Source organism: Lytechinus pictus, chromosome 10, assembly GCF_037042905.1.
Source record: "Lytechinus pictus isolate F3 Inbred chromosome 10, Lp3.0, whole genome shotgun sequence".
Classification (NCBI taxonomy): Eukaryota; Metazoa; Echinodermata; class Echinoidea; order Temnopleuroida; family Toxopneustidae; genus Lytechinus; species Lytechinus pictus.
The window spans coordinates 3,589,125-3,605,433 of record NC_087254.1 but is presented as its reverse complement, the minus strand read 5'-3'; the positions used below and the strand labels follow the sequence as shown (position 1 = coordinate 3,605,433).

At 38.8% G+C, this 16,309-nt stretch overlaps 2 protein-coding genes across 2 annotated transcripts; both read right to left on the bottom strand.

Annotated features, from left to right (window-relative positions):
• Window positions 1–7,278: 7,278 nt before the first annotated feature.
• On the bottom strand, window positions 7,279–9,080 carry LOC135155736 (hyalin-like). Its single transcript, XM_064105810.1, has 3 exons — window positions 8,855–9,080; window positions 8,012–8,257; window positions 7,279–7,583 (listed from the first exon to the last, which is right to left on the bottom strand). Exons 1-3 carry the CDS (start codon window positions 9,003–9,005, stop codon window positions 7,279–7,281), a joined length of 702 nt encoding a protein of 233 aa, XP_063961880.1. The 5' UTR covers window positions 9,006–9,080.
• A 1,526-nt stretch (window positions 9,081–10,606) lies between these two features.
• Window positions 10,607–14,868, bottom strand: LOC135155734 (hyalin-like). The gene is made up of 6 exons (XM_064105806.1): window positions 14,592–14,868; window positions 14,109–14,330; window positions 13,439–13,690; window positions 12,702–12,947; window positions 11,615–11,869; window positions 10,607–10,875 (listed from the first exon to the last, which is right to left on the bottom strand). The coding sequence occupies exons 1-6, from the start codon at window positions 14,866–14,868 to the stop codon at window positions 10,607–10,609; spliced, it is 1,521 nt and encodes a 506-aa protein (XP_063961876.1).
• Window positions 14,869–16,309: the final 1,441 nt, after the last annotated feature.

Below are 16,309 nucleotides of genomic sequence, written 5' to 3'. Positions count from 1 at the left end.
TTTGGATAGGTATATTCTATTGACATATGTCCTACTGACTTCATCTATACATACTTGTCCTTCGGGTATCTGAAGAAACAACTGCATCATCTGATACGACAATCATTGTGTATATTGTGTCGGGGCGAAGATTTGAAAAAACCGATGATGTGGTGCCAGGATCTACTGTCCTTTCAAGTTCCTCCAGTCCGTCATCACTGAACAGTTGAATGCGTGTCATGTCTGTAGGAGGAGTACCGGACACCTCCATTTCCTGTGCAGTTACAGCCCGAAATACCATACCAGCTTGTGTGCCTTCGCGGTAGGATAGATACGAGCATGGATGTGTTTAAGATGATACAGAAATATCTTGCAATTTAGGCGCATAGAGAGATGTATATTTAATCATTCATTATTGATACGGACGTAAACTATAAATCATGTATGTTATATGACAAGAAAATGGAAAAACAACTCCTCGCAAGCATTTGCTTTTCCAAATAGCATGGATATTAAGGACACCTTAGGTTTCTTCTTCTTGAAATGACTCTCATTTCCTTATGTTATTCTACCTGCTACAAACAGTTCCCATTCATTTTTGTTTCATTACGAATACAATCTCCTGGGAATAACTCTATTACATTTGTACATGTACCTTGCGACACCAATGAGTTTTATGTGTCTCATTAAATAAAATTGTGTATATCATTTTCTACAACTGAAAATAATATTCCTGAACACTTTAGTTGTTTAGTATGAATAGAAGCTGTGTTATAACTGGGATTACCTTGGGGAACTCTCAAAACATCTGAAGGAGTACTCAGCGTCGGTCCGATGCTGGTGAAGAATTCAAAGGCATAGAATGATCCTGGCATTAGTCCTCCCATGCCATGGCTCTGTCTTGGTGGTAGAAGGTTTACTTCGTCGGTTGAAGAGATGGAACTGTTGTACCTCAAGATGTAGTCGATGAAGACGTTGTCGGGAAGGGCAGGAGGGTCCCACCGGAAGAAGTATGAGGAGTCACTGAGTTCATACACGGTAAAATTGACTGCAGTCTTTGGTCCTGAAGAGATACGATGTGTTTATGTCATCAGAGCCCCGTCTTACAACGAGTTGAGATTAATCCGATCAATCGCAACTATGGAAAGCCAGCAACGTCAACACAAAAATTCCATGTTTGTTGAAAATATTTTATAGAAATGATGTATATTCAATATATTCACTGTTTTCTTGACAGTTCAGTATGCTTCTTTTTGTTTTCAAAGGACATATAGCAAATTTCGTAAAAAAATTATGACATTGATGGATTTCCAAATACTTGAGATTGATCGGATCAATCGTCAATCTTTGTCAGACAGGGCCCAGATATACCAGGAAAACCGTAGACATTTTCATTTGACTTTTGTATCTTAATAGACCAGTTCGTAGTTACTTATGGACAATTTTGGTCAAATGACCTTTCATTTCTTTCATTATGATAGGCAGATTTCAAAGCAAGATATTACGTAAGCTTGCCTTACATAGCAGGATGAAGAAAATGAATAGACCAGGTGACTAGAATAGCACACCAATGAACACTTTATGAAGGTATTTGTTGCATTGAGCATGTTGCACAATGTACTTGGCAAACTGTGAAATGCCAGTCGTTCGTGGACGCATTGTTATTTTTGTGGATGTAAATGAAAACCACAATTCAAAAGAATACATGAATAATCAAGACATCAAAGTTGGCGCTTATCTCATTAGATTTTAAACCACCAAGTCACTTTAGTACAAATAATCTTCCTCTGATCATGCGTAGAATCTTTTGATCATGCGCAGAAAGGAACTACGAACTGGCTAATTGACTTCGGTCATTTTTATTCCTGGTCTGTGTCGGTGAGTGCATTCTGCTATGGCTGACAAAACGGTTTAAATATGAAGCATTATATTCTATAGATGTTAATGGAAGTCTAGACTAGCCTACCATTCTATTCATGCTAACGTTACTACTACTACTACTACTACTACTACTAATGATCCTACAACTAATAGTGCTTCTACTACTAACACTTATTTGTGTTTTTATTTACTGTCTTCAACATCATACACATCGGTCAGGAGCGGCGTCGGGGGGGGGGGAATGACCGCCCAAAATTTTGCAAGTAGTGAAACTCAATAATATACCTAACACCATACTGAAAATATAATATCTACTTTAGACCGTATTTACCCTTCTCTAAAATACCTTGGCACCATACCTGATATCGAACTGAGCATTAAGAGAACGTTAAAACCTGCAACCTGCTTACGATTTTTAAAATCATTTCCTATTTTTATTTTATGTTTGTGTATGTGTGTCTTTTAAATGAGTATAATTCCTACGCTTATAGAAAAATGTACTGCGGAATGAAATTATCATCAAATAAAAAGTCATAAAACCATATTTTCCCTCTGTCTCTTTCTTACTTGTTACAACGCTCAAAGCGGCAAAGAAAACCATTGCCACATTAGAGCTGATAACAGCATCAATATCTATTGTGTACTGCGTCCCTGGTGTAAGCTGCTCAAACCGTTGAGTGATCAGGGTCATTGATGGTGCAAAGCTTCGTCTCTCAACCACTGCACCGTCGGTATCTGCTAGTGAAATGGTGTAGGCGATGATGTCCATGCTGATGTCGTTGGTCCACGTCAGTTCGAAGAAATCATTACCAAGATCGCTCACGGTGACGGTTGAGTTTTCTACGGAAAGGTTGAATAGAAAGGAAGTATCAATACCAATTTCGTAACTTATTCCTGTACGAACTTGATTTGCTTTCTTCTTCTTAGTCTGGCGTTTTTTAAGATAAGGAACGGTCTTGGTTTGAGGAGATGTATTTCAACAGCTAAAGATACTGTGACAATTCGAACTTACTATGATCACCAAACACTTAATGAAACGATATCATGTGACAACAAGAGGTCTTCAAAAATATCCATCATGGGCCCGAGTAAAATGTCTCAAATTTTCAGCGCAGTTACATTTTACAACCAAGAATGTAAATTGTGTATCCTGTTGAACATTACAGAGTATCATCATAGCAAGCCCGAATTTTCAGCTATTGAACTCAGACTGATTTTATGATAACATACATGTAGATGACTTTGTAAGGTCCATTTATGTAACAGAAGTAACCTAATCATTTTAGTCACTTTGAAACGATACTCTTTTGGAAATTAAAAGTGTTTAAAGCTCAGTACTACAAGAACTCATTAGAGGTTAGGTAATTTCTGATTGGGCTACAATGCCTGAAAGAGTCTAATACAGCGTCTTATGGAAATGGACACGACCATTTGACATGGACTTCAATCTAAAACCGTATTCTACCTACCGCCGTCAACGACGACAGCAAAAGAGCACATATCGCTGTTTCCTGTAGGATCCTGGAAGGTAGCCGTTACAACGGTTGTGCCGACGGTGAAGTTACTCCCAGGATCTGAAGAAATGCTAACAAGACTTGCCATGCCCGAGTTGTCGGTGGCTACAGGAGGAGTAAAATCCACTGCTGCGTAGCTACTACCGGGTTGTGCAGTGCCGGTAACGTTTTCGGGACAAATGGCCTCTGGTGGTAAATTGTCGGCTGAAATTGGTATAAATTGGATAATAAAAGGAAACATCCAGAACCGTACATCACTGCTACAGAGAATACAGTGTCACACTGTATACACAGTGTGTCCACAAAGTGTTATTTTTATAGATAATGTGAGTTTGTGAATGCAAATGTTACAATGCTCTAATCTATCACTGGGAATAAAATTTCACAGCGTGGACATCTCGACATTGTGAGCATTTTAGATCGCAGTGTGTTCACATATAAATGTACTAGGTGAAAATGCAATTGACTACATTTATCAGTGTGAAGGCGATGTCACATTGTGTTCCACACTGTGGACATAGTTTGTGTGACACACTTTGGGACACTCTCTTCTAACCTTGTGTTCCAGTAGAGACCGGGTATAGATGAAGTGATGTCCCTTATTTTGTCCTTCACTTGGGAGACAAAATGGAGAATGCTCAGCGCAGTTAGTATCGAACTAAGTTAAAATACCAATGTTAAATAGTGAAAACTGCACTTGATATAAAGCACATCTTGGACATGCTGCATTTTAATACAATATAGTAAAAATGCAAACAAGTTTTTCATAAAGCTTTCCGTAAGTTATTTACACACAACTTTAATAGCAAGCGACTAATGGCCTTGTAACTTGTGCGCAACTTTCGCAGTTTCATAAAAACGTCCCCAAGAACAAGTATATGTAAATATCGTCTCCACCGCATATGGAATTGGCATTCTTAATTTTATAATTTTCAATTTTCATTGGATTTCTCCTTTTCTCACCTTCCGTGATGTTGACATAAAAGAAGCATGAAGCCTGGTTTCCAGCCATGTCTGTAAAGAGGAATATCACTGACGTAGAGCCCACCGGAAACAGAGACCCTGAGACGGGACTGTGCGTCACGAGTGTGGCTGATCCCGAGTTGTCGGTAGCATTCACGAGGTCAAAGGTCACCCTCTTCCCGGGGACACCAGGCTCGACCGTGTCCACTATGTCATCGTGGCAGGAGGGCACTGGCGGGGTTTCATCAACTATATCAAAGAAAACGAGAAAGTAGTTTCAACAAGAAATCAGTGGCCATGATGACTGTTGAGGACGAGATACCGGAATCATTTTAGACCAGAACCTCTATGCATAAAGGTTGCAATTAAAGTAACTTTGCCACCCAATAGTAACTGCCATGGTAATAGTGGTCAGTCAGCATCAAGGAATTCATGGAAGTTACAGTTGGATGGCAAAGTTACTATAATATTAAATTTTATGCAATGGGGACCTGGATACCGATCTTTAGGATATCATGAACATGGTAGTGACTTCAAACCCATTGGATGCCTTGCGAGAAGAATATGTTTGCCCTATGATACTTCTAATTACTCTTATGTGTGAAATCTTTCTTAAACTCAATACCAAAATATGGCACTTATTCAGTTTTAAAAATCTGAAATTCTTCCATATTTTATTTCTGACACAAAAATGATGTAATGCCTTGTTCATTGAAATTTTAATGGGAAATGAATGTATGTTTTATTTATTTAAATACGGGATAAAAAAAACCTGCTTTCAGCTGCAAAGCTGCAAGGCCGTACATAAAAGTTGAAGAACATAAATCAATAAATTATAAATCATGAACAAAATAATAAATACAAGCATTTGAACAGACATAAATTACATGATAAAAATAAAGATTTGAGATAATCGCATCGATTGTTGAATATTGCCTAAATTATATTAGTTTCGACCTGTAAGTTACAGTAAATTTTGTCACTGTTCCTTAGTCAAAACGCTTGGTAAAGTAGTCACATAAGCAATTTCGATAGAATTTTTAGTTTTGAAATTGATATATTATACTTGAATAATAACATTCCATTGTGTCAGATTTAACTCTCTGAACAAGAATGCGAAAAGACAATTCATTTTTTAAAGGTACCGCATGTGCGATACTGAAAATTTAAGGAAATAACCGTTTACATCACATACCTTCATTGATTGTGACTAGAAAACTGCAATTGTTGAAATTTCCACTGCCATCGCCGAAAACAAACGTCACAACCGTTTGACCAATGGGGAAGTTTTCACCGGAGTCATGTGACCTATTGAGCAGACTAACAGTGCCTGATGTATCTATAGCTGTGGCGTTGTCAAAGGTAACTTGAAATGGACCTGGTTGACCCAATTCGACAGTTTGCTCAATGTTTGTCGGACAGGTTACTACAGGTGGCGTGTTGTCAGCTGAAAAGAACACCAATGATAACATTTAAATTTTAACCATTTCCACAAAATATTTTGTTGGTTTAAACATTCGTTATTCATTTCAAAGAGAATCCACTTTCATTTTAACTAATACACTGCAGCACTTTGAATGCTTCTCGGATGTCCACACACAACCATACCATGCAGACTGCTAGTGACATAGTTCTCCTGATATTAAAATTGCTTCCGACATCTAGAGCAATGATCCTGATTGCAACATGCACTTGTCATATTGAATATTCATCACATCATTTCCAACCCGAAGATAAGGAGATTCAAAGGAGTTACAACAAAAATATTGACCAAACTAAGATTGAATAATACATAGGTCGGAGACAGGTAAAGTGAGGTTGCTGCATGGTCATTTCTCATGTCCACCAGAAATGCGAATTATTGTCATTTCGTCTGATTAGATATGTCCCCCACCGTTAGCCAATAAGGAAAGTGGTATGATGTATTTGGCTTATAATAAATTATAATTCGTTTCTGTTAAGCAGCTATCAAATTAAGTAGTCTAAATACATCATACGGTAATCTACTTATTCCTGTGACAGCTAGGCATGGTATATAGAGAAGGGGGTAACCAGTACTCACCAGTGTCACATACAGGTCCATCAAATCCGGGATCGCAGATGCATTCGAAACTGTTGACCCTATCAATGCAGACTCCATTCATGCATGGGGAACTCAGACACTGGTCCGTATCTGCAAGACAGATTCAAATTCATTTAATGTATTCACTAGGGCTTTCTGTCTAATCACATTAAAAAACGAGGCCTCTACAAATATCACCAAAATACTGCACAAAGTGGATGTTTATAAAAATGGAGGGAATGAAAATCCATATTTTATTGTTCGAAATAGAAATACTCCGACCATTAATTTTGCCCATTGCAACTGGTCATGGGCCCGGCACCCACTGTGCAGCGCCAGATCGACGTTGTTATCCTTTAAATCGTTGATCGTTGGTCTGACGTGACCGCGGCTTGAACTCCCGACCTCCTTGTTGTGAGACGGACGTTCTTCCAACTGAGCCAACACACTAGTATTCTTGAGGGGAACGTGTGCGCACGCACGCATGTGGGTGTGTATTATTATTGCAACATTCTTCAGGATTTGCTCAATAATATCATCATTTTAAGATTTCTTATCAGAATGAAAATTTTAATAAAGCTTTTCGAACAATATTTTCGAAAAAAAAATGTTTATTATATATACGTTGATAGCCAAGAAGGTGTGACATTATATATTCCCTTACTTTTCTTCAATATTTGATATCTCATTTTCATTGATCTGCGAATACTTCGAATTCTACACTGCTTGTGACAATTATCAGATACCTTATTCCAAACCATCAAATACTGCAGTGGCGCGAGGGGCGGATCTAACCAGTATAGAACAATGCTATTTCAAAGCAGGCCTTCCAAGTATTGCGTGTAATTCACAGACATACGACTACGTATAAACGAAAAGTTAGCACCCGCGGAAAGCTTTGGGGCTAATTCCGGCCCGGCTAGACCCACCCTCGCTATACTCACCCACAGTGATTGGTAGATCACAGGAGCCATTATTGCCAGAAGAATCTTGGAAGGTGAAAGTCACGGTTGACAATCCGAATGGAAATACACCTCCGGACTGGGCAGATTGAGAAACAAATATCACGACGCCGGACAGGTCAGTGGCTGTAGCATTGTCGAAGGTGACCACTGCTGGTTGGGTACTCTCCACTATTTCCGTGACGCTAGGTGGACATGTGACCGTTGGTCCTGTTGTGTCAACTGTATAAAGGGAAATGGACGATTAAATGTATACTTTTAGACCTGAGTGGGAATCTGTTCAGATCATATTTCAGTTAGTTTCATTATCATTACTTGATTGGTTTTATTTTATCACAATCCTAACTAAACTGCATAAACGACTTTAATCAAATTAAAAAAAAACATTACGTTTACTTCTCAGGGGCCGCGGAACGGTTTTCAAAGTGGGGGGGGGGGGCTGACCATGCTAAAAATCACAATCATATGGTAATTTTTACGTTTTTGTACACGGTTTTGGAAAATACCAAAGTAAATTACATTGAATTGAAAATCATATAAATTCCTGCACCAATGCAACGTTCCAATATCACGGTTATGAATGCCTTCCAAATGAATGAGTTTGAAAAAAATATACATATATAATATATCCGAGTATCATTTTAGCGTACCTATATTGAAATCAATGCTAAACGAACAATTGCCCTGATTTCCACTCTCATCGATGGCTGTGAATGTTACAACAGTAGTGGAACCTACAGGAAACGGTCCTGGGGGAGTGTGACTTGATGATAGGGTGGTTATTGCCAAGTCAACGACAATAGCGTCAAGAAAAGGAATCTCATATTCTGTTGGTCCTAACTCAATGGTCATGTTGACGTCTGCAGGACACACAAGGAACGGATTGGTCGAGTCAACTGCGGTTGAAAAACAAAAGGAAACATGCAATTATTCAAAATAAAACTATCGTTTCAAAATTTTATCTAGATTGTGTAGGCCTAGATTGTGTGCTGTTGCAACTGGCCATGGAGGATTATTCTATTGTTACTGGGGGTGATGAGCATTGTCACAGCACCCCCAGTAACAATAGATAATCCTTCGTTGCCAGGTCCTTGTCGAGTAATGCTTGATTTACAAATATGTTCAAATCTTAAGCGGTCAGGAAGGTCTTCCAAAAAAGACAATGAGCTTTGTAGCTAGAAAGATCGCCATATCATCTGACGACCAGAGTTAAAATATTGGCCCCCATTTCCAGGATCCCTCACAACCGAGTATCTACTACTGCAGCGACTATCCTTTAAATATTAAAGCAATAATGTTCTCTTAAGTGTCGGGTAAGCCACCCTTCTCAAAACTGCCGCTAAAGCAGATCATTTTAAATCGCAATGATTAAAAAGAGATAATCAACATAAAAGAGTGATCATAATCTCGAGATGATAATTGGGACATATTTTTATTCATTCTAACTCATTTTCTATGAATAATGTAGAGGATCAATGCTATTCAACAAGTACCTGTATTTACTGTGACGTTGAGTGAGCAGGAGCCTTCATTCCCACTCTCATCTCTGCCATCAAAGGTAACAGTGGTTGTTTCACCTACTGGGAACATCCAGGGAGATGTATGGCTCGATGATGTAATCATTGCAGTGTTGGACGCGTCCATGATAGTCGGGTTGTCGAAAGGAATGCTTAAAGTCGACAATCCCAGCTCCACCTCTTCTATGATGTTGGTTGGACAGAACAGCAACGGGTCAGTCCTATCAACTGTTGACCAAAAGAAAAGAAAAAGTTGCTTAATCCATGCACCTATTAGATTTGGACATTCAACGCTATCATTTCTTTCATCGAACGAGATCCGCCGCCTAGTGATCATGTGCATCTTAATGAGAACATACAGGTGTTTTGACAATAGCGACTACCAAGACGTGTCTGATTATTTACAAAGGCACAGCTTTCCTGGTTTTGGTTTTGTTGGCTGATGCCACTTTAGAAAATGCTTTTCAATCAACATGCTTTAGATTTGAAGCAGCAAAGTTAAGATGCAGACGATTTCGTGACATAAAATATGTTATTATTTGATACGCACACAACGGCCTAAATAATATTGAGAGATAAACGCTCTCTACACGATATGACCCATGTATCTCTGGAATAGTAGGAGGAAAATTTGAAAAATGGGATTATAAATGACTGATAATCAATCAAAATATTGCTTCTATGTTAAAATATGCATACATTTTCCTAAATAAATCACACGGAACTAAGATTACCAATGGTAAACCAGAACTGCAAATCGATTTTGACCCATCTTCTGCGCATAGAATTTGTGCAATAACAATGTCTAAACATGGAATGCTTCTTTCAACTCATGGCCGACTTGACGGCGGAACACGGTAGGATGAAAGTAGACAAATATAAAGAGAACGTTATTCAGAGCACAATGACGGACACATGTTAGTGAATTCTTTAACTCCTTAATGAGTGCCCATCTCTTATAATCAAAGTGACTTTCTATGTTGTTGTTTTATCAGGCCTACTACGCAATGAATGGTATTATTACATTTACCATGAACAGCATGTCTAGGTTTGTGGGAAGAGAAAAATAGCAGTAGTAGGCCTATGCTATTATCCACAAGAATGATTGCATACTTCATACATACAGATCCTTTAAGAGAAATAACATTCTAAGCCCACTAACGTAGGCATATTGGTTTGTTCGTTTGTTTTCTTTTAACTCTAACACCAGGTGAAAGGGGAATTATTTCCTGAAACACATTATTAGTAACTGGGGAACTTGTTTGACAGCAGTTATATTCCTATTTGTACATTAACCATCTGACAACATTCAAGAGAATTATTTTCAGTTAGGTGCCAATTCCGTGCAGATTCTTATTATATGGATAGGGTCACATCTGTTATTTTGCAGTGGTTAAACAGCTTGAAGTTATACAAAAAAAATTGCTTCTCTATAAACACATAAGACAGCCCAAAAGAGTCAAATTTACGACGCAAGAATGATTTTAATACGTTTTACTGTACTTTAGGTCCGAAGACGAAAGAATTGCAATTGCACACAACTATAAGATTATAAGCAACTTGATTTTTAACCAATCAAAAACTATTACGGAATTGCGCTCGATATTTTGAGTTGTGATCAAACGCAACTGTGCAACAAGCATCAGATCAGGCACAGTTTAATCGGGCGAACCTTCGAATGTAACATTTGCTCGACCCTGACAACCCTTTGAGCCAAACGTTCATGACTCAGGAGGTAGTCGTACCTTCCATAATGAAGATGGCGAGGGAGCACGATGCGTGGTTTCCACTCTCATCAGCAGCGGTGAAGTTGACCAGAGTGACCGCTCCAGCAGGAAAGAAGGTACCCGAGTTGTGACTTCGTGACACTATCATTGCCGTGTTGGACGCATCGGAAATGACAGGATCGTCAAAGGACACATTCACTGGACCCAGACCGACTTCTGTCTCCTGGATGATGGTTTCAGGACATGTTAGCATTGGTGGAGTAGTATCCTCTGCAATTACATAAGGAAAATACAAATATTAAAGGAAAATAGTCATTAAAGAGGCAGATTCCTAAGGAATATTGCTGATCAGGGGCCGTAACATAACGGTTTGTGTTAAATTAGAAATCTGAAACCACTTTGATGGGTTCACGGTCAGTAATGTGAACCAAGTACGCATCCAACGACGATCTTGATAGGTCATTGGCATTAAGCGACTGATTGTAAACCTTCATGTAACGCAACTCTGATCGGTAGCTGTATGTAAATGTTTGTTCGATCGCTACCATTTATTCACGTCTTAAAAAGGAAGGGGAAGGAGAAGCATTTACTTTTTTGCGCTAATCATTTATTTCTATTGGCAGAAAAGTCATAGTATTTCCATTTACTGTTCAATCCCGTTTGTATACTGTAATCCATTATGCAATATTTTTTTCAATATTATATGCGCTATGTATGTATGCACTATATATGTATGCACTTATTTAATAAGTTTATCATGCTTAGGTAACCAATGTTCATAGTTCATTGAATGGAAGAATAATGTCAACTGAAATCAAATGAAAACGTTATTTGAAAGTACCCATATCGTGAACCTTTTTGTCTGTATGATTGCTCCAGTCAAAACTGCTAGAAAGTTTTGAATATTAAATTAAATCGACATACTTGTCATGCCACAAAAGTCGAGGCCCAAAATTAAAGCTCTAACAATCCGACTCCTTCGAAATACTCCGAAAGTTGAGTTACTCACGCATTGTAACATTGACAGTGAATGTACAATTGCCAAGATTGTTGCTCATGTCGGTGAAGACGACGGTAACAAGGGTTTGTCCAATATCAAATACCGATCCCGACGGTGGTGTAATGCTGAAAAGAGACGGCGTGCCCGATATATCTGTTGCATTCGCCGTGTCATTTGGAAAGATTATTGTCGTGTTGTTAAGACCGAGTTCTACCGTCTCGTAGAAAATGGAAGGACATATAACTTCCGGTGGTGTGGTATCGACTGTATGGTCAAGGATAAAACAATAGGCATAATGAATACAGTAGACCCAGTCACTCACCAGCTATGAAAAAACGTTCTCAAAAATACTTGCAGTTATTTCTTAACCGCCATCCATCAGCTGTTAAGTTATTAAGGAACACAAGGAGAGATTATCGGGCCAACGAAGTCCATAATGCCGGATTGAGTACTTTCAAAACATTAATTGCGACAAATCATTCTTAAGTTAGGGCAGGAACACATCTAAAATATATAACTGTCAATAATGATTTCATTAACGAAAGAGTCGTTATTAAGGAGGCTCAGCTGAATGATATTTCATACAGCTTTATTTAAGCACGAATTTAACAAAAGCAGGACATGTTTTAGGGGCTTAGTCAGCTGTATATCAGTGTACATCATCAATCTTGCGTGAAAAGGCCAAGAGCATTGGGCCAAAATAGGCTTAAGAAAGGAAATTTCAGGTAACAAGCTGATTTTTCAGGATTGGTTCAGGAATATGTCTACAATACCATACTAAACGTCCTCATGTAATCTCCTTGGTGGTTTTCCGTAATCCAAGATGACATCCAAAATGTCCGCCATTCACAGAAAATGGACATAACTCACTCAGTACTGACACTAGACATCCCAATTCGGTGCATATTTCATAGTTTAAAGGTCTATCTTGGATTATGGAAACCCTTAAGGAGGATTTATGTGGACTTTTTAGTAAGTTATTCCAAACATATTCCTGGACCATTCTTGAAAGAAATCAGCTTGTTACCAGAAATTTCCATATTTCAAAACTAATGCTCTTGGCCTAGAAGTCATGCGTACTATGATCATTACATACCAGCAACAACGGAAATTGGAAAACTACATTCCCCGATGTTCGCGCCCTCATCCTGGAAGACGAATGTGACATTTGTCTCGCCTACAGGAAAGGCGTCACCCGAAGTGTGACTCTGACTCACGAGAGTGACAACACTGAAATCTGTTGCATTCGCGTTCGGGAAAGAAACATTGATGAAACCCTGTCCGAGCTCGACTGTGCGGTTTATTGGGTCTGGACACATAACGGTTGGCGGAGTACGATCAGCTGCAATGAAAATGTTAAAATCACCACCCTCATGAGTATGATGATATTTAAAAGCTATATGATTCTATGAATCCAAGTTGTCATGCATTTATCACGTTTTTATATTAGGTTTACTATTGAATTTTTACTGTGGGATTATATCCACCTATGTACTTGTGACTTGTTATTATCTTTACAAACCTGTTGTGCTTCCGATTCGTGTTGCCAGTCTTCCTCAAATTTTAAGGTCATTCTCTATAAACATGTCGTTGTAAATTTCAAAAGGAGGCAAAGTAAAATATAGAATGTTTCAGGCTTCCAAAAGGGATGGGATCAAACACCAACCCCATCTTCATTCCTACGGGCGGGTAGTTTATGGCGCAGAAAGTCGCCGCTCGTTGTCATTGGTTCAAACAAACGAGTCCAACCAACTTGTCAAACCAAACTCCTAGCAAAAAGCTAGACCCGCCTGACACCGGGTAATGCTGCCGTAACAGGTACAAATACCTTACCTCCCCTGAAGAAAACCGAGAAGAAACAGGATCCCACGTTTCCTGCTTGATCCATGGCCACAAATTCAACGGTAGTCGCTACACTGACGCTGAAGTTAAAAGGAAAGTAATGGCTTCGATATGATAGGGTTGCCGTATTGGATTCATCCATGATTTCAGGATCGTTAAAAGACAGTTCCACCGTGTCTGTACCAAGTTCAACTACTTGCGGCGTGAAGGATGGACAGGTTAGTACTGGCCTTATGTTGTCGACTGTAAATCAAAACAATTAGGGGGTGTTTTTATGATATGAAAAGAAATTGATTTCAAACTAACACAACATGGATCACATAATACTCTAAATACGATTTATTGCTAACTTAACCAGCGTTCAAGAAGATCTGATGGAAAAGGATGAGTGCACAAAGCTCGAAATTAAAGAAAATGACTTTGGGGGAGTGTTCAATGAAATGCCTGTTTTATCAAACAAGTACCACAGCAAACACTGCTTCTTGGTCAAAAAAATCGAGAAAAGTTTTCAGACCTTAAGACTTGTCAGACAACTAGATTTCATCATTCAAATGTTCATGAAACTCTCCCCGGGGAAAGTATCAGTGCTTTTAACAAAAAAAAATCTTCAGGTGGAAAATATGCCTACCTACTCCCGCACGCACAATTACACTAAAAGTACACTGTGAGTTCAGTCCGCTCCTATCCGTAGCTGTGTAAGTGACAGTTGTGACTCCAATCGGAAAGTTTGCACCAGGGCTGATTTCAGAGCTAACAGTTAGTTGAAGACCGCTATCACTTGCCGTGGGTTCCGTCCATGTCACAGTGGTAGATGTAGCACCAAAAGGAGCTGAGATATCAATATTAGGTGGACATCCAGAAAATACGGGAGGTACGGTGTCTCCTACAACAGAAAGAAAGAAAGGCGATTGTTACAGAATTTATCTTTTATTTTACTTTAAAAAACCAACATTTTGATAAGCCATGTTACATGAAAACACATATTTGATGTAATCGGAATTGGTTAAAGCATGTTAATCGTACACCGTCACATAATTTAAGCAGTAAAACCGAACATTCTTTTCTTAATCGTCAGTTTTCTTTCGATTTGCTACCCACACAAATGTTCAGAGCTTCAGCCAATTGATATCCAAGCCATACATACCATCGGTTTGGATTACGACAACGTTGAATTGACATGTCCCATTGTTCCCTTGCTCGTCCAGAAAGACATACGTCACAGGAGTTGTGCCCACTCCAAAAGAATCTCCTGGGTCGTTCGTAACTATCTGGATTATATTACCCTGGGATGTGACGTCATCAGTTGCGGATGGGGGCGTCCAGGTTGCTGCCATAGTGAAGATCCCCGGTTCAACAGTAACGGTCACATCGGAAGGACAGGAAGACACTGTCGGTCCCACCGTGTCCGAACGGTCTATCATTATCGACATTCATTAAAAATAATAAAGGTTTAAAGGACAAGTCCACCCCAAAAAAAAATTGATTTGAATAAAAAGATCCAACAAGCAGAACAGTATGGTCAGTAGGCAAATGAGGAGCCTGATGACGTCATCCACTCACTATTTCTTTTGTATTTTATTATGTGAGATATGAAATATTCTAATTTTCTCCTCATTGTCATTTGTCAAGTGAAATTGTTATTAATTCCTCCCTGAACATGTAGAATTAGGATTCTTTAATACTATATGGTTAAGTCAAGTCGGTCTCTATGGTCAAATCTGTTAAAAATGAAACACTGTATAATTCAAACAATAAAAAATAAAAGAAAAAGTGAGTGATGGACATCATCGACTGACTCATTTGCATGTCACTGTGTTGTGCATATCACTGTTTTGTGAAAAATAAGCGAAACTTTAAAATGCCATAACTTACTTATTTTACATCCGATTTTAATGAAATTTTTAGTGTTATGCTAGTTTGATTTTTCTCTACTTATTCAAATCAATATTTTGCTGGGGTGGTTTTGACCTTTACAGATAAACCATTTGAAATAGTCTTTGACTGTGGATTTGATTATTCATATCATGTTACTTGTGTAGTCTTGTTTCTATAATCTAGACATGTATGAAACCTGGATGCAATTTAAATCTCACTGCGCCGCGGCAGGAATGGCACCGGGATTTGATGGGGGGGGGGTGTGCACGACTATCCAAATGTGACGTCATGTATTTTTTTTAAGTTGAAATAAAGGGGGCGTTGTAGAGCTACCGAGACCAGACATCTCCTTCTTCATCTTTTTTACCTATTCTCCCTCTTTTGTCTCCTTTATTCTACACTTCTATTCACTGATGGTACCAATCTTAGAGATGGTCCAAATCCACCCCCCCCCCTTGGCACTACCCCCTGTCGTGACGTCATGCAATTAATGGTGCCATATATGCACTCTATAATGTAGAACACTATTAATCTATGTGATTTCCAACTGAATAATAACAAAACTTACCTACGACAAAAATATACAGAGGACACGCGGCTATGTTTCCAGCGGTGTCATTGAAAATATAATATTCAGGCCCAAGTACACCCTGTGGTAAGAAATCTCCAGGACTGCCGAGAGTCGGTGATTCGACTAGCCTACCATCGGCAGATGTTGGAATAGACCATCTGACTACTGTGGATGTACCACTTATTTCAGCTACAGCAGCAAATGGACAACCGGATACCACTGGTGGAATATGATCCTCTGTCAAACGAAAACAAAATTATAGAGACAAAATAAGGGATATATATATAGCATGATCAAGTATGCCCTTACACTGTATATCTGATACACGGATTGTATATGTTAAAAATATTTAGAATATGCTTTCTGCTCAATATAATTGAAAGGAAATACTGACTTCAGAATGAGTGCATTTTAAC